General features: G+C 42.8%; 1 protein-coding gene across 7 annotated transcripts in view; it reads right to left on the bottom strand.

Annotated features, from left to right (window-relative positions):
• Positions 1 to 21,833, bottom strand: part of LOC115184214 (DIS3-like exonuclease 1) — a 66,873-nt gene that overhangs the window by 39,648 nt on the left and 5,392 nt on the right. For 3 of the 7 annotated variants that reach the window (XM_029745236.1, XM_029745237.1, XM_029745239.1), the window contains exons 3-9: positions 14,963 to 15,091; positions 14,391 to 14,526; positions 10,272 to 10,439; positions 7,413 to 7,491; positions 5,266 to 5,442; positions 4,574 to 4,743; positions 3,835 to 3,996 (exon numbers count right to left, since the gene is read on the bottom strand). In XM_029745236.1, the coding sequence (XP_029601096.1) occupies positions 3,835 to 3,996; positions 4,574 to 4,743; positions 5,266 to 5,442; positions 7,413 to 7,491; positions 10,272 to 10,439; positions 14,391 to 14,526; positions 14,963 to 15,091 (1,021 nt within the window). Of the gene's footprint in view, positions 1 to 3,834; positions 3,997 to 4,573; positions 4,744 to 5,265; positions 5,443 to 7,096; positions 7,153 to 7,412; positions 7,492 to 9,895; positions 10,201 to 10,271; positions 10,440 to 13,330; positions 13,404 to 14,390; positions 14,527 to 14,962; positions 15,092 to 21,833 lie in introns of those variants that run through there. The other 4 variants (XM_029745240.1, XM_029745242.1, XM_029745241.1 and 1 more) reach the window with 4 other exon arrangements.

Genomic DNA, 21,833 nt, shown 5'->3' with positions numbered 1-21,833 from the left:
TCTATCAGGATGGTGTATTATACTATAACCTACCTGGATACAGTTCTCTATCAGGATGGTGTATTATACTATAACCTACCTGGATACAGATCTCTATCAGGATGGTGTATTATACTATAACCTACCTGGATACAGTTCTCTATCAGGATTGTGTATTATACTATAACTGGATACAGATCACTATCAGGATGGTGTATTATACTAGAACTGGATACAGATCTCTATCAGGATGGTGTATTTTACTATAATCTACCTGGATACAGTTCTCTATCAGGATGGTGTTTTATACTATAACTGGATACAGATCACTATCAGGATAGTGTATTATACTATAACTGGATACAGATCTCTATCAGGATGGTGTATTATACTATAATCTACCTGGATACAGTTCTCTATCAGGATGGTGTATTATACTATAACCTACCTGGATACAGTTCTCTATCAGGATGGTGTATTATACTATAACCTACCTGGATACAGTTCTCTATCAGGATGGTGTATTATACTATAACCTACCTGGATACAGTTCTCTATCAGGATGGTGTATTATACTATAACTGGATACAGATCACTATCAGGATGGTGTATTATACTATAATCTACCTGGATACAGTTCTCTATCAGGATGGTGTATTATACTATAACCTACCTGGATACAGTTCTCTATCAGGATGGTGTATTATACTATAACTGGATACAGATCTCTATCAGGATGGTGTATTATACTATAATCTACCTGGATACAGTTCTCTATCAGGATGGTGTATTATACTATAACCTACCTGGATACAGTTCTCTATCAGGATGGTGTATTATACTATAACTGGATACAGATCTCTATCAGGATGGTGTATTATACTATAATCTACCTGGATACAGATCTCTATCAGGATGGTGTATTATACTATAATCTACCTGGATACAGTTCTCTATCAGGATGGTGTATTATACTATAACCTACCTGGATACAGTTCTCTATCAGGATGGTGTATTATACTATAACTGGATACAGATCACTATCAGGATAGTGTATTATACTATAACTGGATACAGATCTCTATCAGGATGGTGTATTATACTATAATCTACCTGGATACAGGTCTCTATCAGGATGGTGTATTATACTATAACCTACCTGGATACAGTTCTCTATCAGGATGGTGTATTATACTATAACTGGATACAGATCACTATCAGGATGGTGTATTATACTATAACTGGATACAGATCTCTATCAGGATGGTGTATTATACTATAATCTACCTGGATACAGTTCTCTATCAGGATGGTGTATTATACTATAACTGGATACAGATCTCTATCAGGATCGTGGATTATACTATAATCTACCTGGATACAGGTCTCTATCAGGATGGTGTATTATACTATAATCTACCTGGATACAGATCTCTATCAGGATGGTGTATTATACTATAATCTACCTGGATACAGATCTCTATCAGGATGGTGTATTATACTATAACCTACCTGGATACAGTTCTCTATCAGAATGGTGTATTACACTATAACTGGATACAGATCACTATCAGGATGGTGTATTATACTATAACTGGATACAGATCTCTATCAGGATGGTGTATTATACTATAATCTACCTGGATACAGTTCTCTATCAGGATGGTGTATTATACTATAACTGGATACAGATCTCTATCAGGATGGTGTATTATACTATAATCTACCTGGATACAGATCTCTATCAGGATGGTGTATTATACTATAACTGGATACAGATCTCTATCAGGATGGTGTATTATAGTATAATCTACCTGGATACAGTTCTCTATCAGGATGGTGTATTATACTATAACTGGATACAGATCACTATCAGGATGGTGTATTATACTATAACTGGATACAGATCTCTATCAGGATGGTGTATTATACTATAATCTACCTGGATACAGTTCTCTATCAGGATGGTGTATTATACTATAACCTACCTGGATACAGTTCTCTATCAGGATGGTGTATTATACTATAACTGGATACAGATCTCTATCAGGATGGTGTATTATACTATAATCTACCTGGATACAGATCTCTATCAGGATGGTGTATTATACTATAACTGGATACAGATCTCTATCAGGATGGTGTATTATACTATAACTGGATACAGATCTCTATCAGGATGGTGTATTATACTATAATCTACCTGGATACAGTTCTCTATCAGGATGGTGTATTATACAATAACCTACCTGGATACAGTTCTCTATCAGGATGGTGTATTATACTATAACCTACCTGGATACAGTTCTCTATCAGGATGGTGTATTATACTATAACTGGATGCAGTTCTCTTTCAGGATGGTGTATTATACTATAACCTACCTGGATACAGATCTCTATCAGGATGGTGTATTATACTATAACCTACCTGGATACAGTTCTCTATCAGGATGGTGTATTATACTATAACCTACCTGGATACAGTTCTCTATCAGGATGGTGTATTATACTATAATCTACCTGGATACAGATCTCTATCAGGATGGTGTATTATACTATAACCTACCTGGATACAGTTCTCTATCAGGATGGTGTATTATACTATAACTGGATACAGATCACTATCAGGATGGTGTATTATACTAGAACTGGATACAGATCTCTATCAGGATGGTGTATTATACTATAATCTACCTGGATACAGTTCTCTATCAGGATGGTGTTTTATACTATAACTGGATACAGATCACTATCAGGATAGTGTATTATACTATAACTGGATACAGATCTCTATCAGGATGGTGTATTATACTATAATCTACCTGGATACAGTTCTCTATCAGGATGGTGTATTATACTATAACCTACCTGGATACAGTTCTCTATCAGGATGGTGTATTATACTATAACCTACCTGGATACAGTTCTCTATCAGGATGGTGTATTATACTATAACCTACCTGGATACAGTTCTCTATCAGGATGGTGTATTATACTATAACTGGATACAGATCACTATCAGGATGGTGTATTATACTATAATCTACCTGGATACAGTTCTCTATCAGGATGGTGTATTATACTATAACCTACCTGGATACAGTTCTCTATCAGGATGGTGTATTATACTATAACTGGATACAGATCTCTATCAGGATGGTGTATTATACTATAATCTACCTGGATACTGTTCTCTATCAGGATGGTGTATTATACTATAACCTACCTGGATACAGTTCTCTATCAGGATGGTGTATTATACTATAACCTACCTGGATACAGTTCTCTATCAGGATGATGTATTATACTATAACCTACCTGGATACAGATCTCTATCAGGATGGTGTATTATACTATAACCTACCTGGATACAGTTCTCTATCAGGATGGTGTATTATACTATAACCTACCTGGATACAGTTCTCTATCAGGATGGTGTATTATACTATAACTGGATACAGATCTCTATCAGGATGGTGTATTATACTATAACTGGATACAGATCTCTATCAGGATGGTGTATTATACTATAACCTACCTGGATACAGTTCTCTATCAGGATGGTGTATTATACTATAACCTACCTGGATACAGTTCTCTATCAGGATGGTGTATTATACTATAACCTACCTGGATACAGTTCTCTATCAGGATGGTGTATTATACTATAACCTACCTGGATACAGTTCTCTATCAGGATGGTGTATTATACTATAACTGGATACAGATCTCTATCAGGATGGTGTATTATACTATAACCTACCTGGATACAGATCTCTATCAGGATGGTGTATTATACTATAACCTACCTGGATACAGTTCTCTATCAGGATGGTGTATTATACTATAATCTACCTGCGCCTCAGAGAAAGGAGGTACGTGGATACAGTTCTCTATGAGGATGGTTTGGACCTCAGTCTCCAGCTCCCCAGCCCGGCCCAGCACCCTGACACTGTGTCCGTTAGGGTAGAGGGAGGTGCTGTCCCACGAGTCCAGACGCACTATCACACGGTGATCCTGGAGAGATGGGGGAAATGACAGGCTTCATGTCCTTTCAACAGTCAGAGACTTTTTATTTTACCTTTATTTAACTAGGCAAGTCAGTTCAGAACAAATTCTTATTTACAATGACGGCCTAGGAACAGTGGGTTAACTGCCTTGTTCAGGGGCAGAACGACAGATTCGATCTTGCAACCTTTTGGTTACTAGTTCAACGCTCTAACCCCTAGGCTACCTGCCGCCCCAACTTAAAGCAAGCTCACCTGATTCAACCACTCTACTAATCACCAAGTCCTTGGTTAGTTTAATTCAGTGTCCTTCCTGATTCAAACACTCTACTAATCACCAAGTCCTTGGTTAGTTTAATTCAGTGTCCTTCCTGATTCAACCACTCTACTAATCACCAAGTCCTTGGTTAGTTTAATTCAGTGTTCTTCCTGATTCAAACACTCTACTAATCACCAAGTCCTTGGTTAGTTTAATTCAGTGTCCTTCCTGATTCAACCACTCTACTAATCACCAAGTCCTTGGTTAGTTTAATTCAGTGTCCTTCCTGATTCAACCACTCTACTAATCACCAAGTCCTTGGTCTGACCTGTAGTTTGTCAGCCTGTTGGGTGCTGATTCGGATCTTGGGGATGCGTTGGTCCCAGGGCGTGGCCAGGATTCGCTGGGAATTCCTGCTCTGTGATTGGGTCTCCTCCTTGGGGGGAAATGTTACGACATAGTCCCTCCAGTTCCTCTGAAGGATCCCCACCACACGACCTGGAGGGAGGAGGGAGGGGGTGAGAGAGGTAGAGAGGGAAAAAGAGGGAGGGGAGAGAGAGAGAGGGAGAAGAGAGAGAGGAGGGGGAGAGAGGGAGAAGAGAGAGAGGAGGGGTAGAGAGGGAGAAGAGAGAGAGGAGGGGGAGAGAGAGGGAGAAGAGAGAGAGGAGGGGGAGAGAGAGGGAGAATATAGAGAGGAGGGGGAGAGAGAGGGAAAAGAGAGAGAGGAGGGGGAGAGAGAGGGAGAAGAGAGAGAGGAGGGGGAGAGAGAGGGAGAAGGAGGGAAAAGAGAGAGAGGAGGGGGAGAGAGAGTGAGACCGAGAGAGAGGAGGAGGAGAGGGAGGGAGGAGAGAGAGAGGAGGGGAGTAAATTATATGTTACATTAATGTTATTCTAGTCTAGTTTATACTGTATGCACTGTCTAATATCTCATCCATTCAGTCTAGGAAATACTGAGGTGAGTACTTGAGACAGGAATTCAGACATTAGGTCAGTAGTGTGTGTGTGTGTGTGTGTGTGTACCTGTGGCCATGGGTTGGCTCTGTGTCTCGTCTCCCTTCTCCTCCCCCGGTCCCTCCGTCAGGGCCGTGGTTCTCCCCCTCCACTCCCCCTTCGGCAACAGCTCCACGGCAACCATATCGCCGTGCACCGCCCGGTTACGATTCTTCCCCCCACACACCAGCACATCACTGTTCAGCTCTGGGAGAGGATGCACAGTGAGCTCCAACAGTATTGGGACAGTGACACACGTTGTTGTGTTGTTTTGGCTCTGTCCTCCAGCACTTTGGATTTGAAATGATAGAATGATAATGAGGTTCATGTGCAGACTGGCAGCTTTCATTTGATGGGATTTTCATCTAGATATTTTTGTACATAGTCCCCCCATTTTAGGGGACCAAACGTTTTGGGACAAATTCACTTCTATGTGTATTGAAGTCCTAAAAAGTGAAGCATTTGGTTCATGGTACTCAATGACTACATCAAGCTTGTGACTACACATTTGCTGTTTGTTTTGGTTGTGTTTCAGATTATTTTGTGCCCAATAGAAATGGATGGTAAATAATGTTTGATTGTAAATAAGAATAGTCTCCATTAATGTGGATGTTACCATGATTAGGGATAATCCTGAAGGACTTGTGAATAATGATGAGTGAGTAAATTACAGACCCACAAAATATCATACCCCCAAGACATGCTAACCTCCCCTCCATTACAATAACAGGGGAGATTAGCGTTACATATCACACCCCCAAGACATGCTAACCTCCCCCCTATTACAATAACAGGGGAGATTAGCATTATATATCACACCCCCAAGACATGCTAACCTCCCCCATTACAATAACAGGGGAAATTAGCATTATATATCACACCCCCAAGACATGCTAACCTCCCCTCCATTACAATAACAGGGGAGATTAGCATTTTATATCATACCCCCAAGACATGCTAACCTCCCCCCTATTACAATAACAGGGGAGATTAGCATTTTATATCATACCCCCAAGACATGCTAACCCCCCCTATTACAATAACAGGGGAGATTAGCATTATATATCACACCCCCAAGACATGCTAACCTCCCCCATTACAATAACAGGGGAGATTAGCATTATATATCACACCCCCAAGACATGCTAACCTCCCCTCCATTACAATAACAGGGGAGATTAGCATTTTATATCATACCCCCAAGACATGCTAACCTCCCCCCTATTACAATAACAGGGGAGATTAGCATTTTATATCATACCCCCAAGACATGCTAACCTCCCCCCTATTACAATAACAGGGGAGATTAGCATTTTATATCATACCCCCAAGACATGCTAACCCCCCTATTACAATAACAGGGGAGATTAGCATTTTATATCATACCCCCAAGACATGCTAACCCCCCCCTATTACAATAACAGGGGAGATTAGCATTTTATATCATACCCCCAAGACATGCTAACCTCCCCCCTATTACAATAACAGGGGAGATTAGCATTTTATATCATACCCCCAAGACATGCTAACCTCCCCCCTATTACAATAACAGGTGAGATTAGCATTTTATATCATACCCCCAAGACATGCTAACCCCCCCCCCCCCCCCCCCGACATGCTAACCTCCCCCCCATTACAATAACAGGGGAGATTAGCATTTTATATCATACCCCCAAGACATGCTAACCTCCCCCCATTACAATAACAGGGGAGATTAGCATTTTATATCATACCCCCAAGACATGCTAACCTCCCCCCTATTACAATAACAGGGGAGATTAGCATTTTTTGAGGGGGGGTATGATATGTGTGCGTCTGTAACTTTCTCACTCATCATTATTCATGATTCATGTAGGATTACCTGTAATCATGGTACCAGTAATAAACTCAACTGGGTCAGAACGTCTGCAGGTACTCCTGAACATAGAAACAGAATCTCATTATGCCCTGATTGGCTGGAATGGGCAGGGCCAGTTCTACTCATTCTAGTTCTGTGCTCCTGAAGACCAAGAGACATGCACAAGGTAATGATACACTGGCTGATAATATAGGAGATGTTTTATCTTATGTTTAGTATGTGTAGGCTATGTGATCCCTGCGGGGGAATTGAACCCACAACCTTACACTGAAGGCCAAACAGAACAGTTTTAGGTCATAGGTCTTGTTGTGGAACTTACCTGAGCTCTTGTTAGAGGAGCCCTCATAGCGGACGAAGGCTTCATGCTGGGCCCTGTGCTTGTTCACATTCAGAGTTCCCTGGAATGGAAGGACAAAGAGACAGAAGACTTAGTGCCCTGGAATGGAAGGACAGAAGACTTAGTGCCCTGGAATGGAGAGACAGAGACACAGAAGACTTAGTGCCCTGGAATGGAAAGACAGAAGACTTAGTGCCCTGGAATGGAAGGACAGAAGACTTAGTGCCCTGGAATGGAAGGACAGAAGACTTAGTGCCCTGGAATGGAAGGACAGATGACTTAGTGCCCTGGAATGGAAGGACAGAAGACTTAGTGCCCTGGAATGGAAGGACAGACGACTTAGTGCCCTGGAATGGAAGGGAGAGACAGAGACACAGAAGACTTAGTGCCCTGGAATGGAAGGACAGAAGACTTGGTGCCCTGGAATGGAAGGACAGAAGACTTAGTGCCCTGGAATGGAAGGACAGAAGACTTAGTGCTCTGGAATGGAAGGACAGAAGAGTTAGTGCTCTGGAATGGAAGGACAGAAGACTTAGTGCTCTGGAATGGAAGGACAGAAGACTTAGTACCCTGGAATGGAAGGACAGAAGACTTAGTGCCCTGGAATGGAAGGACAGAAGACTTAGTGCCCTGGAATGGAAGGACAGAAGACTTAGTGCCCTGGAATGGAAGGACAGAAGACTTAGTGGCCTGGAATGGAAGGACAGAAGACTTAGTGCCCTGGAATGGAAGGACAGAAGAGTTAGTGCCCTGGAATGGAAGGGAGTGAGAGAGACACAGAAGAAGAACACTTTTTTTAAATGTTTTTTTTTTTTAAATGTCAGACGCTCATATCCAGAGCCACTTACAGGAGCAATTAGGGTTAAGTGCCTTGCTCAAGGGCACATCGACAGATTTCACCTAGTCAGCTCTAGGATTCGAATCAGCAACCTTTCGGTTACTGGCCTAACTGCCTAACCGCTAGGCTACCACACAGCCCACATTGGGGGGACATTTTCATTTCACAGAAATGTGTATTTCTTTGTGTTTTTGGTGTTTGCTTTTCTCCAAGGTTGTTGTGTTTGTAGGCCTCAAAATGGCTGTCGAGGAGGACCTTCACATCTGAGTGCAGTTTGGAGTAAAGAGGAGGACCTTCACATCTGGGTGTAGTTTGGAGTAAAGAGGAGGACCTTCACATCTGGGTGTAGTTTGGAGTAAAGAGGAGGACCTTCACATCTGGGTGTAGTTTGGAGTAAAGAGGAGGACCTTCACGTCTGGGTGTAGTTTGGAGTAAAGAGGAGGACCTTCACATCTGAGTGTAGTTTGGAGTAAAGAGGAGGACTTTCACATCTGAGTGTAGTTTGGCGTAAAGAGGAGGACCTTCACATCTGAGTGTAGTTTGGAGTAAAGAGGAGGACCTTCACATCTGGGTGTAGTTTGGAGGAAAGAGGAGGATCTTCACATCTGGGTGTAGTTTGGAGTAAAGAGGAGGACCTTCACATCTGAGTGTAGTTTGGAGGAAAGAGGAGGACCTTCACATCTGAGTGTAGTTTGAAGTAAAGAGGAGGACCTTCACATCTGGGTGTAGTTTGGAGTAAAGAGGAGGAACTTCACATCTGGGTGTAGTTTGGAGTAAAGAGGAGGACCTTCACATCTGGGTGTAGTTTGGAGTAAAGAGGAGGTCCTTCACATCTGAGTGTAGTTTGGAGTAAAGAGGAGGACCTTCACATCTGAGTGTAGTTTGGAGTAAAGAGGAGGACCTTCACATCTGGGTGTAGTTTGGAGGAAAGAGGAGGACCTTCACATTTGGGTGTAGTTTGGAGTAAAGAGGAGGCCCTTCACATCTGAGTGTAGTTTGGAGTAAAGGGGAGGACCTTCACATCTGAGTGTAGTTTGAAGTAAAGAGGAGGACCTTCACATCTGGGTGTAGTTTGGAGTAAAGAGGAGGACCTTCACATCTGAGTGTAGTTTGGAGTAAAGAGGAGGAACTTCACATCTGGGTGTAGTTTGGAGTAAAGAGGAGGACCTTCACATCTGAGTGTAGTTTGGAGGAAAGAGGAGGACCTTCACATCTGGGTGTAGTTTGGAGTAAAGAGGAGGACCTTCACATCTGAGTGTAGTTTGGAGGAAAGAGGAGGACCTTCACATCTGAGTGTAGTTTGGAGTAAAGAGGAGGACCTTCACATCTGAGTGTAGTTTGGAGTAAAGAGGAGGACCTTCAAATCTGAGTGTAGTTTGGAGTAAAGAGGAGGACCTTCACATCTGAGTGTAGTTTCAAGTAAAGAGCCACATGTCCAACAGTCTTCATGACTTTATGTTCCACTGAGGAGAGATGTTACAATGATCAGGTCGGTGGCCACTGTGCTTCTGCCACAAACACACACACACACACACACACACTGCTGTTCAAACACACACATGCCTCCACCCTCTACCTACCTGTATGTATCAGCCAGACTTAATGCCAGCCTCCACCCTCTACCTACCTGTATGTATCGGCCAGACTTAATGCCAGCCTCCACCCTCTACCTACCTGTATCTATCGGCCAGACTTAATGCCAGCCTCCACCCTCAACCTACCTGTATGTATCGGCCAGACTTAATGCCAGCCTCCACCCTCAACCTACCTGTATGTATCGGCCAGACTTAATGCCAGCCTCCACCCTCTACCTACCTGTATGTATCGGCCAGACTTAATGCCAGCCTCCACCCTCAACCTACCTGTATGTATCGGCCAGACTTAATGCCAGCCTCCACCCTCTACCTACCTGTATGTATCGGCCAGACTTAATGCCAGCCTCCACCCTCCACCTACCTGTATGTATCGGCCAGACTTAATGCCAGCCTCCACCCTCCACCTACCTGTATGTATCGGCCAGACTTAATGCCAGCCTCCAGGACCTCGGCAGGCAGGTGTTCAGTGTACTCTCTCTCCGTCCCCTCGCTCCCTTTCTCCTGCAGGGACTGAGCGATGGAGCAGTACAGCTCCAGGGCAGCCTGCAGCTCCGGCCAGAACGTATGCAGGTACTCCTGAACATAGAAACAGAATCTCATTATGCCCTGATTGGCTGGAATGGGCAGGGCCAGTTCTACTCATCCTAGTTCTGTGCTCCTGAAGACCAAGAGACATGCACAAGGTAATGATACACTGGCTGATAATATAGGAGATGTTTTATCTTATGTTTAGTATGTGTAGGCTATGTGATCCCTGCAGGGGAATTGAACCCACAACCTTGAGTCTCACTCTTACCAACGGAGCCACACAGGACCGACAACACTATACCAACTGAATGAAACTGATCTGAACCCAACCCGGCTTCTTGTATGGGTCCTTTTGACTGATGTTCCCTGAGGTTCCATTACCCAGGTATTCACCTATAGAGGATCAGTATTCAGCAGGGTTATCATTACCCATGTATTCACCTATAGAGGATCAGTATACAGCAGGGTTATCATTACCCAGGTATTCACCTATAGAGGATCAGTATACAGCAGGGTTCTCATTACCCATGTGTTCACCTATAGAGGATCAGTATACAGCAGGGTTCTCATTACCCATGTATTCACCTATAGAGAATCAGTATTCAGCAGGGTTATCATTACCCAGGTATTCACCTATAGAGGATCAGTATACAGCAGGGTTCTCATTACCCATGTATTCACCTATAGAGGATCAGTATACAGCAGGGATCTCATTACCCATGTATTCACCTATAGAGGATCAGTATTCAGCAGGGTTCTCATTACCCATGTATTCACCTATAGAGGATCAGTATACAGCAGGGTTCTCATTACCCATGTATTCACCTATAGAGGATCAGTATTCAGCAGGGTTCTCATTACCCATGTATTCACCTATAGAGGATCAGTATACAGCAGGGTTCTCATGACCCATGTATTCACCTATAGAGTATCAGTATACAGCAGGGTTCTCATTACCCATGTATTCACCTATAGAGGATCAGTATACAGCAGGGTTATCATTACCCATGTATTCACCTATAGAGGATCAGTATTCAGCAGGGTTCTCATTACCCATGTATTCACCTATAGAGGATCAGTATACAGCAGGGTTATCATTACCCATGTATTCACCTATAGAGGTTCAGTATACAGCAGGGTTCTCATTACCCATGTATTCACCTATAGAGGAGTATACAGCAGGGTTCTCATTACCCATGTATTCACCTATAGAGGATCAGTATACAGCAGGGTTCTCATTACCCATGTATTCACCTATAGAGGTTCGGTATTCAGCAGGGTTCTCATTACCCATGTATTCACCTATAGAGGTTCGGTATTCAGCAGGGTTCTCATTACCCATGTATTCACCTATAGAGGATCAGTATACAGCAGGGTTCTCATTACCCAGGTATTCACCTATAGAGGATCAGTATACAGCAGGGTTATCATTACCCATGTATTCACCTATAGAGGATCAGTATTCAGCAGGGTTCTCATTACCCATGTATTCACCTATAGAGGATCAGTATACAGCAGGGTTATCATTACCCATGTATTCACCTATAGAGGATCAGTATACAGCAGGGTTCTCATTACCCATGTATTCACCTATAGAGGAGTATACAGCAGGGTTCTCATTACCCATGTATTCACCTATAGAGGATCAGTATACAGCAGGGTTCTCATTACCCATGTATTCACCTATAGAGGTTCGGTATTCAGCAGGGTTCTCATTACCCATGTATTCACCTATAGAGGTTCGGTATTCAGCAGGGTTCTCATTACCCATGTATTCACCTATAGAGGATCAGTATACAGCAGGGTTCTCATTACCCATGTATTCACCTATAGAGGTTCGGTATTCAGCAGGGTTCTCATTACCCATGTATTCACCTATAGAGGTTCGGTATTCAGCAGGGTTCTCATTACCCATGTATTCACCTATAGAGGATCAGTATACAGCAGGGTTCTCATTACCCAGGTATTCACCTATAGAGGATCAGTATACAGCAGGGTTATCATTACCCATGTATTCACCTATAGAGGATCAGTATTCAGCAGGGTTCTCATTACCCATGTATTCACCTATAGAGGATCAGTATACAGCAGGGTTATCATTACCCATGTATTCACCTATAGAGGTTCAGTATACAGCAGGGTTCTCATTACCCATGTATTCACCTATAGAGGAGTATACAGCAGGGTTCTCATTACCCATGTATTCACCTATAGAGGATCAGTATACAGCAGGGTTCTCATTACCCATGTATTCACCTATAGAGGTTCGGTATTCAGCAGGGTTCTCATTACCCATGTATTCACCTATAGAGGTTCGGTATTCAGCAGGGTTCTCATTACCCATGTATTCACCTATAGAGGATCAGTATACAGCAGGGTTCTCATTACCCAGGTATTCACCTATAGAGGATCAGTATACAGCAGGGTTATCATTACCCAGGTATTCACCTATAGAGGTTCAGTATTCAGCAGGGTTCTCATTACCCATGTATTCACCTATAGAGGAGTATACAGCAGGGTTCTCATTACCCATGTATTCACCTATAGAGGTTCAGTATTCAGCAGGGTTCTCATTACCCATGTATTCACCTATAGAGGATCAGTATACAGCAGGGTTATCATTACCCATGTATTCACCTATAGAGGTTCAGTATTCAGCAGGGTTCTCATTACCCATGTATTCACCTATAGAGGAGTATTCAGCAGGGTTCTCATTACCCATGTATTCACCTATAGAGGTTCAGTATTCAGTATGCCATGGGTTCATCTTTAATCATGTTAGCACCATTGAAGGGTAATGGGACAGAACAGGCATTTGGGTACCTGGAGAGATCATAATGCTGAATCCATCTTTACCCTGGTCTGGACTGTGTGTATAATGTCATATTGCTGAGTTCACCTTTAACCTAATGAGGCTGTGGTGTACTATAGTGTTGTACCTGTGTACAGAGGACATAGACACCACAGTTGAGGCTGTGTGTACTATAGTGTACCTGTGTACAGAGGACGTAGACACCACAGTTGAGGCTGTGTGTACTATAGTGTACCTGTGTACAGAGGACATAGACACCACAGTTGAGGCTGTGTACTATAGTGTACCTGTGTACAGAGGACATAGACACCACAGTTAAGGCTGTGTATACTATAGTGTACCTGTGTACAGAGGACATAGACACCACAGTTGAGGCTGTGTGTACTATAGTGTACCTGTGTACAGAGGACATAGACACCACAGTTGAGGCTGTGTACTATAGTGTACCTGTGTACAGAGGACATAGACACCACAGTTGAGGCTGTGTACTATAGTGTACCTGTGTACAGAGGACATAGACACCACAGTTGAGGCTGTGTATACTATAGTGTACCTGTGTACAGAGGACATAGACACCACAGTTGAGGCTGTGTACTATAGTGTACCTGTGTACAGAGGACATAGACACCACAGTTGAGGCTGTGTGTACTATAGTGTACCTGTGTACAGAGGACATAGACACCACAGTTGAGGCTGTGTGTACTATAGTGTACCTGTGTACAGAGGACATAGACACCACAGTTGAGGCTGTGTACTATAGTGTACCTGTGTACAGAGGACATAGACACCACAGTTGAGGCTGTGTACTATAGTGTACCTGTGTACAGAGGACATAGACACCACAGTTGAGGCTGTGTGTACTATAGTGTACCTGTGTACAGAGGACATAGACACCACAGTTGAGGCTGTGTACTATAGTGTACCTGTGTACAGAGGACATAGACACCACAGTTGAGGCTGTGTACTATAGTGTACCTGTGTACAGAGGACATAGACACCACAGTTGAGGCTGTGTACTATAGTGTACCTGTGTACAGAGGACATAGACACCACAGTTGAGGCTGTGTATACTATAGTGTACCTGTGTACAGAGGACATAGACACCACAGTTGAGGCTGTGTACTATAGTGTACCTGTGTACAGAGGACATAGACACCACAGTTGAGGCTGTGTGTACTATAGTGTACCTGTGTACAGAGGACATAGACACCACAGTTGAGGCTGCTGTACTCTGCCACAGCGGTCTGGTCTTCAGTGATCATCACTACTGGCTTCAGACCTGCCAGGTGGTCATGGTACCACACCGCAGCATGGTACACACACCTACAGGAGGGAGACAGGACACACCTGCATTACCATACACACACACAGAGTGATGTCTAAACACACACACACACACCTACAGGAAGGACACACCTGCATTACCATACATATACACAGAGTGATGTCTAAACACACACTCACACAGACACACACACAATTCCAATGTACGTATTATGTACCTACAAATGGCAAAAAACTTGACTTGTATTAACTGGCTTAATATTGGGTTTTACAGTCGGAGGATGAGGAAGAGGAGGATGAAGGAGGATGATGAAGGGGGAAGAGGAGGAGGAAGATGAAGGCAGAGGGGGATGAAGGCAGAGGAGTAGGAGAAGGAGGAAGAAGGAGGAGGATGAAGAGGAGGATGAAGGCGGAGGATGAAGGCGGAGGAGAAGGAGGATTTAGACGGAGGAGGTGGTGTAGGAAAGCCACTCACCTGGTCTGCCATTTGTCCTGCGGCTCTCCCTTTTCTCTGGGGCAGTAGGAATACTCCTGGAACTCGTTGGCAAACAGGATACAGTGATGACGGGGGTCCTTCAGCAAGCTGCGTAGCCGGTTGTACTGCCTGATATAAACAATTCATTTCTACTCAAAGTGCATCGTTATGCTGACATAAAGTGTGATAAAATAAATACCTTAAAATAGTAGACATTACATAAACAACGTAAAAGTTGAGAAGATAACAAGAAATAGCGAGAGGGCAACTCATGAAGTATGGTCCTAGATTTGACACCAGCTACAGCGGTGGTGTAAAGTATTTCAGTAGAAATACTTGAAAGTACTACTTAAGTAGTTTTTTGGGGTATCTGTACTTTACTATTTCTATTTTTGACAACTTTTACTTCATTACATTCCTAAAGAAAATGATGTACTTTTTACTCCGTACATTTTCCCTGACACCTAAAAGTACTCGTTCAATTTTGAACGCTTAGCAGGACAGGAAAATTGTCTAATTCACACACTACTGCCTCTGATCTGGTGGACTCACTAAACACATGCTTGGTTTGTAAATGATGTCTGAGTGTTGGAGCATGCCCCTGGCTATTTGTAAATTAAAAACACAAGAAAATGATGCCGTCTGGTTTGCTTTATATAAGGAATTAAAATGATTTATACTTTTACTTTGACTTTTGATAATTAAGTATATTTTAGCAATTATATTTATTTGTAATACTTAAGTATATTTAAAACCAAATACTTTTAGACTTTTATTGAAGTAGTATTTTACTGGGTGACTTTCACTTTTACTTGAGTCATTTTCTATTAAGTTATCTTTACTTTTACTCAAGTATGACAATGGGGTACTTTTTCCACCCCTGCTAATAACCTTGTAGACTAATAACCTTGTAGCCCACAGTATGTAGCTTAATAACTTTGTAGCATACAGTATGTAGCCTAATAACCTTGTCGCATACAGTATGTAGCCTAATAACCTTGTAGCATACAGTATGTAGCCTAATAACCTTGTAGCATACAGTATGGAGCCTAATAACCTTGTAGCCTAATAACCTTGTAGCCTACAGTATATAGCCTAATAACCTTCAGTATGTAGCCTAATAACCTTGTAGCCTAATAACCTTCAGTATGTAGCCTAATAACCTTGTAGCATACAGTATGTAGCCTAATAACCTTGTAGCTTACAGTATGTAGCCTAATAACCTTGTAGCATCCAGTATGGAGCCTAATAACCTTGTAGCATACAGTATGTAGCCTAATAACCTTGTAGCCTACAGTATGTAGCCTAATAATAACATTCAGTATGTAGCCTGATAACCTTGTAGCATACAGTATGGAGCCTAATAACCTTGTAGCTTACAGTATGTAGCCTAATAATAACATTCAGTATGTAGCCTAATAACCTTGTAGCATACAGTATGGAGCCTAATAACCTTGTAGCCTACAGTATGTAGCCTAATAACCTTGTAGCATACAGTATGTAGCCTAATAACCTTGTAGCCTAATAACCTTGTAACATACAGTATGGAGCCTAATAACCTTGTAGCATACAGTATGGAGCCTAATAACCTTGTAGCATACAGTATGTAGCCTAATAACCTTGTAACCTTGTAACCCCCCTTGGGTTGTGCCATGGCGGAGATCTTTGTGGGCTATACTCGGCCTTGTCTTTGGACGGTAAGTTGGTGGTTGTAGACATCCCTCTAGTGGTGTGGGGCTGTGCTTTGGCAAAGTGGGTGGGGTTATATCCTGCCTGTTTGGCCCTGTCCGGGGGTATCATCGGATGGGGCCACAGTGTCTTCTGATCCCTCCTGTCTCAGCCTCCAGTATTTATGCTGCAGTAGTTTATGTGTCGGGGGGCTAGGGTCAGTCTGTTACATCTGGAGTATTCTCTTGTCTTATCCGGTGTCCTGTGTGAATTTAAATATGCTCTCTCTAATTCTCTCTTTCTCTCTTTCTTTCTTTCTCTCGGAGGACCTGAGCCCTAGGACCATGCCTCGGGACTACCTGGCATGATGACTCCTTGCTGTCCCCAGTCCACCTGGCCATGCTGCTGCTCCAGTTTCAACTGTTCTGCCTGCGGCTACGGAACCCTGACCTGTTCACCGGACGTGCTTGTTGCACCCTCGACAACTACTATGATTATTATTATTTGACCATGCTGGTCATTTACGAACATTTTAACATCTTGACCATGTTCTGTTATAATATCCACCCGGCACAGCCAGAAGAGGACTGGCCACCCCTCATAGCCTGGTTCCTCTCTAGGTTTCTTCCTAGGTTTTTGGCCTTTCTAGGGAGTTTTTCCTAGGGAGTGTTTCCTAGCCACCGTGCTTCTTTCACATGCATTGCTTGCTGTTTGGGGTTTTAGGCTGGGTTTCTGTACAGCACTTTGAGATTTCAGCTGATATACGAAGGGCTATATAAATACATTTGATTTGATTTGATTTACAGTATGTAGCCTAATAACCTTGTAGCCTACAGTATGTAGCCTAATAACCTTGTAGCCTAATAACCTTGTAGCCTACAGTATGGAGCCTAATAACCTTGTAGCATACAGTATGTAGCCTAATAACCTTGTAGCCTACAGTATGGAGTCAAATAACCTTGTAGCCTACAGTATGTAGCCTAATAACCTTGTAGCCTAATAACCTTGTAGCCTACAGTATGGAGCCTAATAACCTTGTAGCCTACAGTATGGAGCCTAATAACCTTGTAGCCTACAGTATGTAACTTAATAACCTTGTAGCATACAGTATGTAGCTTAATAACCTTGTAGCCCACAGTATGTAGCCTAATAACCTTGTAGCCTACAGTATGTAGCCTAATAACCTTGTAGCCTAATAACCTTGAAGCCTACAGTATGTAACTTAATAACCTTGTAGCCTACAGTATGTAGCCTAATAACCTTGTAGCCTACAGTATGTAGCCTAATAACCTTGTAGCCTAATAACCTTGTAGCCTACAGTATGGAGCCTAATAACCTTGTAGCATACAGTATGTAGCCTAATAACCTTGTAGCCTACAGTATGGAGCCAAATAACCTTGTAGCCTACAGTATGTAGCCTAATAACCTTGTAGCCTACAGTATGGAGCCTAATAACCTTGTAGCCTACAGTATGTAACTTAATAACCTTGTAGCATACAGTATGTAGCTTAATAACCTTGTAGCCCACAGTATGTAGCCTAATAACCTTGTAGCCTACAGTATGTAGCCTAATAACCTTGTAGCCTAATAACCTTGAAGCCTACAGTATGTAACTTAATAACCTTGTAGCCTACAGTATGTAGCCTAATAACCTTGTAGCCTACAGTATGTAGCCTAATAACCTTGTAGCCTACAGTATGTAATAACCTAACTCAATACAAAGCTTTCCTACCAACTTGAAAGAGTGTGTAACAGGATAGTGTCAGTCGATATAACAGAGTCTCCCTGACTTCCTGACTCAGCGGTTCGTCCTGGGGTCCCATGTGTGTTATAGTGAATAGAGCTCTGCAATTAACCAACTACACAGCATGACATCAGCACAACATACACACACACGGTCGTAAGCATACACACACACACAAAACCGAAGACTCTGAAAAGTGAAGCCTCATCACGTTAACGATGCAACAGATTTATAAAACGGGAGCTAACAGAACAAAAGGCGACCAGCACGAGGCTGCTGAAAGTCTACAGGGACTGTTATTTACACTAAGTCATCAACTTTGTCAAGAACAAACACCAATGTATGTGTATGTATAAGAACCGTTGCTGTATACTGTTAGAAGGGCTGTGTAATAACCAGTAGTGGCTACATTATTCATCCACAGGCTACATCCTGTTTAGCTTGATCAGCATAGCTGTGTTATAATGAGGTTGTTTTTTACCCACCCTCGATAGGTGAATTTCTATTAAAGGTAATATGGAGGAAGTTGCCTTATTTGCCCTCTAAGTGTCACTCGATCACCTCTGACTAGGACTTGAGCCTACATTACACATCACCTCAGAGAGTTCTCGGCATGGCCGTGGCTGTGTGTAGAACTAAAGAGCTGTCTTTGAGGTGGTGTTGAGGATGTGCCATTGGCTATTTAGTTCTACTACACCTGTGTCCTCCACTATGACAGATAGAGTTGAAGTCAGAAGTTTACATACACCTTACCCAAATACATTTAAACTCGTTTTTCACAATTCCTTAAATTTAATCCTAGTAAAAAATCCATGTCTTAGGTCAGTTAGGATCACCACTTTATTTTAAGAATGTGAAATGTCAGAATAATAGTAGAGAGAATGATTTATTTCAGCTTTTATTTCTTTTATCACATTCTCAGTGGGTCAGAAGTTTACATACACTCAATTATTATTTGGTAGCATTGCCTTTAAATTGTTTAACTTGGGTCAAACATTTCGGGTAGCCTTCCACAAGCTTCCCACAATAAGTTGGGTGAATGTTGGCCCATTTTCTCCTGACAGAGCTGGTGTAACTGAGTCAGTTTTGTAGGCCTCCTTGCTCGCACACACTTTTTCAGTTCTGCCCATACATTTTCTATGGGATTGAGGTCAGGGCTTTGTGATGGAAACTCCAATACCTTGACTTTGTTGTCCTTAAGCCATTTTGCCACAACTTTGGAAGTATGCTTGGGGTCATTGTCCATTTGGAAGACCCATTTGCGACCAAGCTTCAACTTCCTGACTGATGTCTTGAGATGTTGCTTCAATATATCAACATAATTTTCCTACCTCATGATGCCATCTATTTAGTGAAGTGCACCAGTCCCTCCTGCAGCAAAGCACCCCCACAACATGATGCTGCCACCCCCGTGCTTCACGGTTGGAATGGTGTTTTTCAGCTTGCAAGCCTCCCCCTTTTTCCTCCAAACATAACGATGGTAATTATGGCCAAAAAGTTATATTTTTGTTTCATCAGACCAGAGGACATTTCTCTAAAAAGTACGGTCTTTGTCCCCATGTGCAGTTGCAAACCGTAGTCTGGCTTTTTTATGGCGGTTTTGGAGCAGTGGCTTCTTCCTTGCTGAGCATCCTTTCAGGTTATGTCGATATAGGACTCGTTTTACTGTGGATATAGATTCTTTTGTACCTGTTTCCTCCAGCATCTTCACAAGGACCTTTGCTGTTCTGGGATTGATTTGCACTTTTCGCACCAAAGTACGTTCATATCTAGGAGACAGAACGTGTCTCCTTCCTGAGCGGTATGACGGCTGCGTGGTCTCATGGTGTTTATACTTGCGTGCTATTGTTTGTGCAGATGAACGTGGTACCTTCAGGCGTTTGGAAATTGCTCCCAAAGATGAACCAGACTTGTGGAGGTCTACAATTTTTTTATGAGGTCTTGGCTGATTTCTTTTGATTTTCACATGATGTCAAGCAAAGAGTCACTGAGTTTGAAGGTCGGCCTTGAAATACATCCACAGGTACACCTCCAATTGACTCAAATGATGTCAATTAGCCTATCAGAAGCTTCTAAAGGCATTACATAGTTTTCTGGAATTTTCCAAGCTGTTTAAAGGCACAGTCAACTTAGTGTATGTAAACTTCTGACCCACTGGAATTGTGATACAGTGAATTATAAGTGAAATAATCTGTCTGTAAACAATTGTTGGAAAAATTACTTATGTCATGCACAAAGTAGATGTCCTATAGTTTGTTAACAAGAAATTTGTGGAGTGGTTGAAAAACGAGTTTGAATGACTCCAACCTAAGCGTATGTAAACTTCTGACTTCAACTGTATATCATAAGATATAGGTGTAATACACAGGTGTCCTCCACTATGATAGATATGTCATAATGTGTAGGTCTACTCTGCCCTACCAAGCAAAAGTGCAGTAACTGCACATTTGGTCAAAAATAAGTTATGCTAAGTTTTTTATACATGAAATACCTGCTTTATCATGTGGACAAATATCCTACCTCCATTGTGTTGTGATATGGAGAAAATGGGGGTTCATGTCTGCAGTAAATGCAAAAAGTTACATTGGAACCAAGGAAAAAGGCAGTAACTGGCATCACTCACGTCAGTAACTGGCATCACTCACGTCAGCAACTGGCATCACTCACGTCAGCAACTGGCATCACTCACGTCAGTAACTGGCATCACTCACGTCAGCAACTGGCATCACTCACGTCAGCGACGGGCATCACTCACATCAGTGACTGGCATCAATCACGTCAGCGACTGGCATCACTCACGTCAGCGACTGGCATCACTCACGTCAGTAACTGGCATCACTCACGTCAGTAACTGGCATCACTCACGTCAGTAACTGGCATCACTCACGTCAGCAACTGGCATCACTCCCGTCAGCAACTGGCATCACTCCCGTCAGCAACTGGCATCACTCACGTCAGCAACTGGCATCACTCACGTCAGCAACTGGCATCACTCCCGTCAGCAACTGGCATCACTCCCGTCAGCAACTGGCATCACTCCCGTCAGCAACTGGCATCACTCACGTCAGCAACTGGCATCACTCACGTCAGCAACTGGCATCACTCATGTCAGTTACTGCCTTTTACCTTGGTGTCACTGATCTTTGGGCTGCAGTGTCTACGGTTTACCTTGGTGTCACTGATCTTTGGGCTGCAGTGTCTACGGTTTACCTTGGTGTCACTGATCTTTGGGCTGCAGTGTCTACGGTTTACCTTGGTGTCACTGATCTTTGGGCTGCAGTGTCTACGGTTTACCTTGGTGTCACTGAGCTTTGGGCTGCAGTGTCTACGGTTTACCTTGGTGTCACTGATCTTTGGGCTGCAGTGTCTACAGTTTACCTTGGTGTCACTGATCTTTGGGCTGCAGTGTCTACGGTTTACCTTGGTGTCACTGAGCTTTGGGCTGCAGTGTCTACAGTT

This window comes from Salmo trutta, unplaced genomic scaffold (assembly GCF_901001165.1).
Source record: "Salmo trutta unplaced genomic scaffold, fSalTru1.1, whole genome shotgun sequence".
Taxonomy (NCBI): domain Eukaryota; kingdom Metazoa; phylum Chordata; class Actinopteri; order Salmoniformes; family Salmonidae; genus Salmo; species Salmo trutta.
Note: the sequence above shows the minus strand (reverse complement) of the source record. Positions and strands in the feature narration are given on the sequence as shown.